At 40.6% G+C, this 12,852-nt stretch overlaps 1 protein-coding gene across 1 annotated transcript in view; it reads right to left on the bottom strand.

Annotated features, from left to right (window-relative positions):
• Positions 1 to 11,979, bottom strand: part of LOC104539106 (TFIIH basal transcription factor complex helicase XPB subunit) — a gene marked incomplete at its 5' end in the record, with an annotated part of 12,382 nt that extends 403 nt beyond the window's left edge. The window contains 6 exons of the mRNA XM_010182552.1: positions 712 to 864; positions 4,333 to 4,451; positions 5,011 to 5,128; positions 5,311 to 5,407; positions 8,569 to 8,771; positions 11,795 to 11,979. Of these exons, the coding sequence (XP_010180854.1) occupies positions 712 to 864; positions 4,333 to 4,451; positions 5,011 to 5,128; positions 5,311 to 5,407; positions 8,569 to 8,771; positions 11,795 to 11,979 (875 nt within the window). The remainder of the gene's footprint in view (positions 1 to 711; positions 865 to 4,332; positions 4,452 to 5,010; positions 5,129 to 5,310; positions 5,408 to 8,568; positions 8,772 to 11,794) is intronic.
• Positions 11,980 to 12,852: the final 873 nt, after the last annotated feature.

Raw genomic sequence — 12,852 nt, 5'->3', positions numbered from 1 at the left:
GTGTAGGGATTTTAAGGCCAAAAAGCCTTCCAAGGTTTTTCCTCTTCAGATGAATTTCTACAAAGGAAGTCACTGCCTGCCACTCACCATAAGTATACAAACCCATGTAAAGTTTAATACGGAAAGATACCTTAGAGTGGGAATTCCTAATGCATTTAGGCACAATGCCATTTGAGTAAAAATTAAGCCTAAAACTTAATTGCTACATTGTAGCTTGATTTTAAGTTATTTATCAATAAATGTTTCAGGCTATTTATCATTCTTTATCTGTTGCTGAAAATGTCAAATTGCTACCTACAATAATAGTACTTGTCTTGAAAATGAACAAAAGTGGCCCTGATGCTTCTGCCTTCTGGGCATGAGAAACTCAGGGCATGATTCAAGGAGCACAGTGTCACCACAAAATAGTGTATGTGTGTATTATTGTTTTAATATATTTTTATTGCTTGTGACTTAGAAGATCTACTTCAAAATCTGTAACAATAGATCTGTCATCTTCTCCTTCAAATAGGATGGAGAAGTACATGAACTCCATGTCTAAATTCTTTCTAGTGCCCGACAGCTGAATTACTCAAATAGGAAAGTGCTAAAGCTGTTTTCCAATGTTTCACAAAGATACCAGGGCACTGATGATGGCATCACTCTTAGAATTCAAATGGAATGGTCGAATTCTGTTGCATTTGTGGTCATTCTTTTCAAAGCAATCCTCACCTGAACCGACTTTGAACCATATTCTCCAGCGACTACTTCCTCCTCAGCATCCAGGTCAGATGCTTGCAGGACTTTATTGAGAAGCAGCTGCTGTTCTTCTCTGGTTGAAAATGAAAGCTGTTCTTCATCCATACCTGCAAGCTTTGTTATTACCTAAGAAACAGAGCACGGCACAAGGTGAGAGCTCTTCCTCCTCAGCGTTAGGTGTTCCAAACCAAGACAAGGATTTCTGATTCCATATCCTGTTGGAACTGCCTTCAACTTCCATTAATGATCTGAACGCTTAACACGATGGATAGCACAGATACACATAAAACCTAGCTAAGTGGTGTACATATACACACATGCAGCCCTTGTTATATTCTATCTGGAAATGCAGAATACAAACTTGGGGGGGGCAAAGCTCTGGACAGAATATGTCAGCCAAACACTGTCCACACCAGCTTGATCAAGAACCTGACCAAAGCACAGACAGCTCAGATGAATATTCAACTTACTGCAAGATTTGCTTCATGCCGTGGGCTCTAGATTGTCTAGTTTAAGAGCTAGTACCTTATATTTAACAAAAATAATCCACTAGCTTTCCAGACACTGAGAATTTTAGCAATAAACATTTAGGAATATGGGAAGAAAAAGGCTATCAAATTGAGAAGTATGATCAGTTGTTGAAAGACAGCACAGCAACAAAGCACCAGCAGCAGAGCAAAAGGACTCTCTCAACATCTGTGGACTTAGGGACAAGGTAACTTAGCTGTTAAGTTTGCTCTCTTTGAAATTCTCAGTGACCCATTTGATAGCCATGGATGCAGGGCCCCTGCCATCTACTGGCAATACAGAGCCATATACTCTGTCAGTTGAAAAACCTCTTCTGAAGAACTGCAACGCTCTCAAGCTTCACAACAGGCAGTTTGCTTTCTTAAATAACGGTATCTTGAAAATTCTGCAATAATTTTTCATGTAGTTAAATGCATTCTGGTAAACATATTTTTATACATGACAATTGCAGTTTCCCCACTATGTTTCCAACTTGAAGTTCTGACAAAGACATTTTTATTTAGCCATTTCCCTTGATTATGTAGTGTTTCCCTTCCTATCTTCCTTTTTCAGCTTATCTGTTGAGTCAATACAATTAGAAACTAATTACCTGAGTAATCCGGGATGGATCTAATCACAAAGACCAATAACAAAGTGAAAAATACAGCTTAAGGCAAAACAAACCCATGTTAGACACAAGATACTGCTTCTGGAAAACAGGGCAGTGAAACACTAGAATGACTAATCAGTGCTGTGAGCTCTTGTCAAGGGCAACTTCTAATTCGGAAAGGGATGTCTTTCTGAGAAATGTCCTACCTTCAAGAATCCATTCAGGGAAGCAACCTGTCCTACTGTAAGGCTAGAGGAACACTCTGGTTCCCCTTTCTTGCTTATTTAGAAAGGCATGTGCTATGATAATCTCAAAAATAAAGAAAAAGGAGTCACAAAAAGCAATTTTAAACTGCATCAGCCTGTTTCCAGTTGTGGTTGCAAAACAGTGTTAACGTGATTCATAGAATGGAAAGAATTCCCACTGCATCATTGTATTTTTAAGCTGTTTAACAGATGCCACGTTTAACATTATCCCCAATTCTCTGATACAGTGAGTTCTTCTGCTATTGTGTTAAAATTCAATACATCCTACATTGAGCCTCTAAATAAAAACCCAATGCAGTAAATAAACAAACTAGAGTTAACCAACAAAAACCCCTGCCAGCAGTAAACTGCAAGCATGTGATGACAATGCTCCTACTTAAGAAGCAGACAAAATACGTGATTTAGCAAAAAAATATTATTCCAGTTCTCTTTTTTGATGAAAAGCAAAGAATGAAGCTATTGAGAGATAGCAAGAAGAAAAGTGAAAACTGTTACCCTTTTAAAGGAGTAATGAATTTTTAGAATTTAGGAACAAACACACTGAAGGAGAGGGTATCAGCACTGAAATAATTATCTAAAGATGAGGTAGAGTCTCCGTATTTGGAAGAATAAGAAGGCAAACATCTGCTGGGAGTGACACACACATAGTTGATCCTTGTTTGGAATGAAGAAACACAATAGGTGGTTTCTTAGACGTTCCTTCCAGCCCCACTATTCTTTGATGCCAGCTATGACGAAGGATTAAAAACTGGCAAACAGAAGAAAACAGATATTCTAACATTTTGTTCCTAAACTGCAAATAAAGGTCATTCCAGTACTGGGCAGCTAAAATGTTGCTCCAGATACTCAGCTGCCACTTGCACTGCTTTTTTCCCCAAATTACACCAAAGTTCCTAGGACCAGGTCTTCCTTGCAAAATAAAATTCCTCTATTTTAACCTCTTTCTTAGTTCTAAAATCCACAGCATTCAAAGATAATAAAGTGATTTCTCTCATCTTCTTGGCTATAGCTACATAGATGCCTTTGCTGTAATTACTTGCAACTTAGTACTGATCTGCAATTTTGCCAAAATACATACACTAGTGAACAAAACAAGGTTTTTTACCTATAAACTCTGTGACACGTCTGGTTTGGTGTAAGGACCCCCTTAAAGCTCTCTTTAATGGGCCACTGATTACAGAGCAATTATTTACTTCAGCACAGCTGCAGTTCACAGAGGTTTTAGCCACAGGGATGTCCTGTACTGCACGTATGCCTCATGAGGAAAAGCTCTTAAATAGCCAGGCTTAGGTGCAATCCAGCAGAGGCTGCTCGCCCCTGCAGCTCCTGCAATCCTCACACGATTCTGTCAGTGCCGTAAGCTGGAGCTTGTTCCCGAAACGCAGGTATGGGAGCCTTATCCTTTACTCAGCAATGGTTCTTATTGGGAAGGCTTCTAATTAGAGCAGTAAACTCCAGCTTTGTAAAGGAATAATTTACCTGAAAGCAAGAGCTATCACGACACTCTTTAACAGCCCAACAGGTAAGTATACGGGGCAGCCCATGGAATAGAGAAAAATACATGAGATACACTGTGAAATCTACAAACCAGAGGAGCTTTGGGGGAACGAGACTTTACGTTTTGAAGATAACAACATACAGAGATGCATAATAAACTGAAGTACCAGGGGTGATCAATTTGCAAGTATGTCTGGAGACAAGAGACACCATTCAGTCCTTTACAAAAGGGACTTCAGGGGAAACTGCAGATTTTCAAGTCATGGCTCTGTTAACATTGTCAACACTGAAAATGCTCTCTATTTTGAGGAGGTTCTCTATGCTTTAGCTGTAGGTAGGAAAATTTCTACTCTGCAATAACTGTCCTTTCTGGCAGTAAATTCTGCAGGATTCATGTACTAATCAATTAACATTCGACCCAGTGATTCTGGTGATATACTTCACTCCATGCAGAAAAAAACTACCCGAGGAATTTCAAACTGTTGGTGGAAGCCAAGCACAGTCTGAAGACCTCCATTAGCCAGAACAGTTTCTGCTATTACAGCGTCACCCTATCAACATGTCTGCCTCCCGGCCAGTTCCTGCTTGCTAGCAAAACCTGAATAATACATCCCACAATCAGAATTCTTAACTATTCGACTGAATACTAACATGGAAGAATAAAAAAGTTGTATTCTTAGGCCACAAGTACAATAAACAGAAGGGACAAGTTACCTTGAAGCTATAACCTTGATTTACAAGAAACCGTTGTCGCTTGGTTGAGTATGCCATCTCCTGAGTGTCTTGGGATACGAGGGAATAAAAAAAGGCGTTGTATTCCTCTGCAACCATGCCTAGGAGACAGAGACACAGAGTGATTATTTCCATTTGGAACACTGCAACCAAGAACAGAAAAGGACTGAAGAGTGAAAACAGGTGTTTAAATAAGCCCTCTCCGCAAAAACAACGTGTGAAGTTTAGCTGCACCCAGACCTTACATGAACTGATTGACACAGTACACAGCGTGGAAATTCCTTCTCTTGTTCTTAACTTGAGAATGGGCAAAAAGGCAAAAAACGGAAAAGGAAATGTACACTAACACAACGACACTGGTGCTCTGAGAAGAACCTGCTGCTTTATTATGCTAGGCAAGGTAAAAGATTTAAATCTATTACGTGAAGAAGAAGTTAAAAGTCAAGAGCCACGATTGCAACACACATCAAAAAAGTTCAATAGAAAAAGACAAAGGAAAAGTTTTATCAGTGTAAACCAGTGTTTTTGCATTAAAAAAGGCAAGACAAAGATATTTCACTAAGAACTCATAGGGCTACTTGAAGCCGAGGATATACCAGGCTGTGTACAGTTCATTTCTTTTACAATTAGAGCCCAGAGGCCAACAATCCCCTCATTTACCTTTTTTGGCTCTCAGCACTCGTCCCAGTCTTTGAGCCTCCTGTCTTCGAGACCCACCATGGGATGAAATCTGAATCAGAACGTTGGCTTCTGGCAAATCAAAGGACGTGTCACCTACCTGTAACAGAGAAGCAGCCTTTGAGCAGTATCTTATTTCCATTTACCATAAACAAAGACTTAATGCAAAATACACCTTTGTGAGCTGTGACACAAAGATACCAAACACACAACCACGTGTAACTCGCCCTTAAAGTTCACTCTAAAGATGTGTACAAGGACACACTGAATGTCCTCACTTACCTTGGAGATGAAAATAGTGTTAATTTTTGGGTTGTGCTTGAAGTTTTGTAGAATTTGCATTCTTTCTCCTTGCGTAGTAGGACCATATATATAGGGTCTGAAAAGAACAGAACATATGCAAATTAAATTAACTCAAGATTTCTCAGTCGTGTCTTAGGAGGTACTAGGGACAGCACGGCAGGCAGCGCAGTACACGTCTGAATCGATACAGAAACAAAACAGACGTTGGTACAGCCTGCAGTTTACGTTTGGCTTGTCTGGCTCTGCATGGCAGCCACCCAGTTTGTGGAACCTTCTGCAGCAACCCGGTCTGCCAGAAACAAATTCTGACAGTTATAAATGTTCTGCAATTACGTGCACCAATGAAGCTGTAGATCAACAGAATGAATACATTTGCTAAGCCTACACGAAAGACTGAAGGCAGCTGTTAAAATAAGAGATTTTTTTTTTCCTTAAATCTACTGAGTTAGCACATTGACAGCTGCAACCTTTGCTTCCTATTTAAACACTTGAAAATCCAGGCTTCTCTATCAATGATATGTGTCACAAGCTGCTTGCAGGATGTTGTTCTGGGAAAATTATTTCTGCTTTTGAAGCTAACCTCTTGCCCCTCCTAATACCTTCTGGGCCTACTGAAAGGAGAACAAGGTCCCAAACATTCCATGGCTACGAGCAGCTCACAGTGGCATTTCACCTAAGGTTTCTAACGTCTGATGATGAATCACCTGCAGCATTTCAAATATCAGCCCAGAAGGCTCACACAAACTGTCACCCACAGACTTCGTGAGTAACTTGGCCTACTCTGAATTTTCCCAGATTCTCTCTACAGTCTGGCTGTTTTCTTCCTGCCTAAGCAGAGTTAAAAAAAAATTAATCTAGAAATGGCAAAGCCCACATAAAAACTGAGAGGCATGCAGGAGCCCACAGCTTCATCTTTTGCACTGCTTTTCCAAATGTTCATTAACAACCATCTCCAAAATTCTACAATGTCTGTTTTGTTCACACTTCCATATGTTATTTCTAACACAAGGAACCTCCCTCAAATGTTTCATTTAATTATTAACATTGCACATACATGGGTGGTAGTTGAACATAAATATGCAGTGCACAGCATTAAGGTTTTCTATTCTTATCAACTAATTCCTGTGTGTTGGCTCCCCTTGCTTTCTTTACTACAAACTTCACCCAATGCTACACCGATTTTCTCTTTTTCTCTGAAATGCTCCCTTTTCCTCACTATAAAAAGGTATTTGAGGGATTTGCAAAGATGGATCCCTCTCCCATTAACTGACGTAACTGTCAAAACCACAGAGGCACAGTCCTTCAGAAACAGTGACTGAAACATATTCGTAACACCAGTACAAAGCAGTCAGCTCATGAGCTATCCATGACACTAGATGACAGACCCACGACAGAGTAAAAGCTGGCTTAGCACATCTGAATTCTGTGGCCCCAAAAATTATAGCCAAAATAATTCCTGTCGTATGCATGGTCTTTCCCTGCCAGTACCAAGGGAAATGGGGATAAGGCAGGAGCTGGCAGAGGCAGGCAGAGGACGACCATCTCTCCCTCCACCCGGGAGCTCACCCACCCCACCTGCGGGAATTAGGTCCTGAGTGGGAACTGCTCCGCTGGGCCTGCACTGGCCAGGCAGCCTCGGCCACTACTGCCATACCCACCGGGCTGCACTCTCTGCTCACACAGACTCCTGCCCCACTAAAACCAACAGCTCCTTTTGTGTCAGCATGCTCAAAGCAAACTACAGCAGAAAATTCTCTGCTTAAAATAAAGACTCCCTCACCTTTATCCAGCACTGCAAGCCTCCTTTCTTTCTAACACTGACGGCCGTGTAACCTGGAGCTCTGTACATGATGTGAAAAACACAGAATTCTCTCAAGAACATGAAAAGCAAGCACCTGGTATTTCTGTCCTGCTTCTACAGCACCTGTGCCACTTAACAACCTCTGTGCTACTTAGCAAGCACCTGCTCCCAGCATCGCCTTTGCTGAAGGCTTTTTCTGCGGTGCGCTGAACGCTGCTAGAGACATTCCAGAGGCATCATTAGAGCTAATCTCTGTCCAGACAGATTAAAAAAATGATGAAAGAGACCATGGGTGTTGGAATCCATCCAGCACCATTAGCTCTGCTTACTATTTGATGTCACAGCAAGCCAGCACAACGCGGCTGTTAAACTACAGCCAAAACTGATCACGAATTTTGGAAAGTGTAAGGCTTGTTTGTGGTTTTGCTAAGAAGTACTGCTGAAATTCCTAGACATGAAATCATACACAGCCAAAATGCCCCACAGCTTCTACCAAGCAAGGCATTATTCACTCTTGTCAAACAAAGGATGAGGCCACCTTCTACGCTTATTTTCATAGAATCACAGCATGGTTTGGGTTGGAAGGGACCTTAAAGCTCATCCAGTCCAACCCCTGCCATGGGCAGGGACACCTCCTACCAGACCAGCTTACCCAAAGCCCCATCCAACCTGGCCTTGAACACTTCCAGGGAGGGGGCATCCACAACTTCTCTGGGCAACCTGTGCCAGTGTCTCACCACCTTCACAGAAATCTAGTCTAAATCTACCCTCTTCCAGTTTACAGCCTGCTTTTGTAATTTTTTTTCCCTTGTATTTTCCCCAATAATTACTCTGTGCCAGATGCTGGCAAAAACTCTCCCCGATCATCCCTCCCCAAACCTTGCAAACACACTGATGCTAAGCCCCCCATTAAACTCTACTTGTACAACCACCCATAACTGCAGTCACGTTAGAGCCATTGCTAAGATCTCATGGGAGCTATAGCCTTTCACTGACTAAGCAACAACAGTCATTTCTAGGCAGTGCACTGGTACAGCCAATCTCTCTGTCTCAGAGAGATATGGGAAGCTACCATTCATTACAGAAATAAGTTTTAGTGGTATTTTTTAAAGTCCCTCATTTTCCCACTGGCTTTTAATAATAATAAAATGGACGTAGAAATACAGTCTTTCACAGAAATCCTGGGTGAAAACTCCCCTGAGGCAAGTGCTACACAGAGATTCTTTTGAAACAATTCTGTACCGAAATACTGTTGGCAGTACCAACAAAATCCATCCAAAGAAACAGCCTCAGAAGCTCCTTTTTATACAGGAGGATTGGAGTTAAATCAAAGTATTACAAGAAATATCTAAGCACTACTGAAAGCTGCGAGACTACAAGGCAATTTTCCAGAGAGGAGGAGAACAACGGTGCCATCGTTGGCTGTGAACACTCACTTCCCAAGTCTGATGGCGTACTCCTTCAGAGCAAACACGTTGTCAGCAAACACGATGATTTTATCGTTCCGTCGCTCATGAAACTTTATCAGGAACTCGCAGGCTCTGAATTTATTCGGGTTCATGGTGTACAGCAGTATCCGTTTCTTTGTCTTGATAGCTACGTATTCTCTATAAAATTCAGGTGACATTGGGCACCAAACCTAGATTTAGAAAAACATCAGCACAAACATGACGTAACCCTCCGTTATTTATTTCTTTCATTCCAGTGGGAGTTGAAAAGCTCCTGGGGGATGATAATGCATTCTGACTTTCTGTATAGCGCAGGGCACGGATTTTAATACAGCACCAAAATGAAAGCCGCTGGTTGGTGCAGCCTCCAGCACTGTCAGACTGTTTAACCTCATCCATATTCTCGCTTGCGCAGTGAGATTCATGACAAAAATAGGCAGTAGGATCAAACCAAGACCAGAAGATATTTACTTTATGTTTCATAGTTAATAATTTTACTGAATGCTACTACTTCTTACAGAGCAGTAATTAAGGGGATGAACTGTCTCTATAATCTCCCTGTCACAGCACTCAAAGCTTTTTCCTTAAACATTATTTTTCTTCCATATTCTGAAAGCTAAGAGACACATGTAGTCCCCACTACAGAGCAAATATACCAATTTTTTTCATATACCCACAAAGGAGTGACCTTTACTCTAAAAGCTATTGAGTCTACAACTTTCAAAACACAACTGATTAGAAGCTTTCAACAGTTTTCCCTAAGCAAGTATTTTATCACATAAATACACAATGCAGTACTGCACAAGTCTCATCTTACTGAAATATTTTTTCTGCTGTAGCATGAAAACAGAAGAAATTCTGAAGTTTAAAAGTTTATGCCAATGCAATGACACTATAGTGCATATGATCTAGAAGATATTCTAACGTGCACGGGTTATTCCCCTATATCCATTGCAGAGCACAAATTAACAGAATACTGTAAGAAAAGCCTCTTTTATAATCACTGTTCAGTTCAGGACGTTATGTGAGCACTGACAGGAGTTTACTTAAACAACCTGAATTTTTCTATACTGGCAAAAACTACTTGTTTCAAAATATTTCTTTCCAATGAGTTAAATGCTCAATGAGGCTTTTTTCATCCCTTGACTACATTAACCATAAGTTTATGTACTGAATAAGCTCAGCTGTAATTCTATGCTGTCTCTATGAAAGACTTAAAGTTCTTAAATCAGAAGAGAATATTTCAAAGTGAGAACGAGATAAATACTGAACATCTGACTGCAGTAAAATAATTCACCTAGTGCACAATGTTATGACTAGAGGGCAAACTGAATATGTTTTGATTTGCATTTGCACGCTCTTCTGGATTTGAAAGGATAAGATCGACTCAGCCCAATGATCTTTCCACTGCTGCACTTGCAAGACATGCATTTCCAAGCCAAAAACTTAGTATGGCAGCTGGGAAAGGGATTATTTGTAAATCACAAAACTCTGAAAATATAAAGAACAGGCTTGTTCTCTTGTTTAAAACTTTTACCTGTGCTGCTTGTGGAAGAGTAAGACAGCAGCACGACCCTCTCTGGCCACCTGGAGAGAGCCTCACTGAAACAGCAAACCAGACATCTTTCTTGGCTATAGGGAATAAACCAAGTTTATTAAAGATGCTACTTCCCAGACACATGTGCAATACAGTTGTGCACGTTATCAGACTTTATCAGCCGTCAACACTGCTTTTTTTGGTTCTTTGCTTTTGGGAGTCCCATCAAATGTAATTTCAAAACACTTTCTTATATAACCTGCAATAAAAACTTGCAGAATTCTTCCATCATTCAGAACAAAGGTAGCCCACGTTTCACTTGTCAATGCCTAAAGGTCAGTTCAGGGTCTGGGAAGAATTATGCTCCCTATGCAAAATTAACCAAAGTGACTAAACAGACAAATTGAAATTTGCAGGATGGCTGCTCTCCCTTCAGTCTGGTTATTTTCTAGCTGCTCTTCACATGCATTCTGTTACTGAAAATAACTGTGGGTTTTTCTCCTTCTACAACCTCCAGTTTGGACAAAGTTCAAAAGGAGGACAGCCGACCTGCATCTGGTCTTTAACTCCAGTATCAGAGCTAAGACGAAGTGCATGAAACTAGCAAGATGGGTTTAAAAAAAAACCCCAACAACCAAAAAACCCACAATAAAACCCCCACAAACAATGAAAAAAAAGGCAGCAAAAAAAGCACAGGAAAAGAGACAGTTAAGTTTTGAAAGTCCACCATAGCCCGTCATAGCTGCTAATACTTTACTTCCATTCAACGGGAGTCCAGACAAGTTCATGCAAAAGAAACCCACTGATGGTTACACAGAAACAACAGAGAGCTGGTAAATGACTGAGGGCTTGGAGAAGAATCAGGAGAAGTCACAGACAGATATGTGTGCCCTGTTTTTATACTCTTCCCTAAGTATCCTCCTTGACAATTATCAGAGACAATATATTAAGTTAGACCTTCAGTCTGACCCAGAAAGGTTACTTTAATGTTCTAATGTGCCTGTGTGAAAGGTTTCCACTGCTCTGACACTAGGTTTTTCTCTGGAAAGAACAGAGGTCACATCATCATACTGGAAAGAAACAAGATCCACTCCTGTTTTCAATTTCCACACTCATGCATTCAGGCTTAAAATACGCAGGTGTTTTCTTATGTCTTTTAAACTTTCTACTCTGGTTGGTTTTAAGAGTTACAAGAATTTTCCTCAAACAACTAAAGTCTGTCTACCAACTGAAATCTCTAAAGAGCAGCTTCCAGCACACCACCTGATGTTCTGCTCATCATAACACCGTGTCCTGCTACCACACAGAACTGAGCTTAAGACACAAAGCCAGGCAGCACGGATGTCAACTGCATCAAACCAGGTCTACAACACTGCAAGCACCGTTCGTGTTTCCAAACGCTGATTTGGAGACAGCCGATCACGTCCCACAGCCCCCGCACAGAGAGAGCGCCGCAGTCACTCTGAGGAACACACGGCCGAACAACACTTGGCTACTGGATTTGCCACATGTTCACTTTGACTGGTGAAACCCTTGCCTAAGCTACAAAGTTAATTAAGTCATAAGGATACTTGTTTTTCCCCAGTTTGATATTGACAATTTTGTACACCTTCCTTAAAAAAAAATGTCATAAGCATAATAAATATACACTAATAGAACCAAAAAGCAGAGCATCACCTCAGCACACTGGACTTTAGCAATGTAGCCACTGTTCTGCAGCTCCATCCAGTTGGCTTCATAGAGCTTTGGTCCAATCAGGAAGTTCAGGTCAACAATTTTATCATCTTCTCTGACCAGGGTAGCAGTCAGGCCCAGTTTACAATGAGCTTGTACAATAGTGAGCACACGTCTGAACATTTTTGCTAAGAAACGGAAGACAAATTTTCTGTTGACTTTCATTAATGGATTTAGAAGACAAATACTGCAACTTAAAAAAACCACTTTTATCAACTTCTGAACACAAAGCAAGCACAGCGCTGGGAAATTCTACCCCATTACACATACACTTCCAACAAATCTGTGTTACAGCAAAGCTTCACACTGACTGCAGCTGTAGTTTACATCTTCAGTGTACTCTGAGAATCCCAGTAAGCCTTCTGACAGCTTTATTATTTCCCATTTCCCAAGAGAAAATTAACAAACTCTGAAGTGACAAGGCTTGCTTTAGGTCATATAATATTTCATATAAGGAATTATGACACAAGGACTCTTGGGTGATTGCTACACTGAGGAATTCTAGTATATGGCAGAATTAGTAGTCCTCAGTATTGCTAGAGTGTCTGTATCTTCTATGAAACTAAGAAAGAACAAAAGTGAAAAAACAGTGGCACTAACACGCTACTTTGATAAAATTACAATTAATCACCAAGGGCTACTTCTGAAATCCATCATTTCTGTAGACATCAAATCAATATTCAAACCAAATCATGAGAAGGTAGAGCAGCTGACAGAATCCTGGGTGGTATTTTTAGCCAAGATTATTCCACAGACACTTCAATACTATGTTACTGCTTTCCCATAGTACAGATCTTAACTAAATAATTCAAACACAACAGCTATTTCTGGACAGTAATCACCACTGTTGCTGATATTATGGAGTAGGAATAGATATTAAAAGCTAGCCTACAGTGCCACTACATCTCAAAAGAAAGCAAGCAGGCAGATGAATTCTTCTCCTGTTCAAATTTGTCCACAGCAGAATTATACAGATGTTACCGAGGCGAAGAGCTCCTGAG

Source organism: Mesitornis unicolor, unplaced genomic scaffold (assembly GCF_000695765.1).
Source record: "Mesitornis unicolor isolate BGI_N332 unplaced genomic scaffold, ASM69576v1 scaffold36774, whole genome shotgun sequence".
Taxonomy (NCBI): Eukaryota; Metazoa; Chordata; class Aves; order Mesitornithiformes; family Mesitornithidae; genus Mesitornis; species Mesitornis unicolor.
The sequence above is the reverse complement of the archived record's forward strand: the minus strand, read 5'-3'. Positions and strand labels throughout refer to the sequence as shown.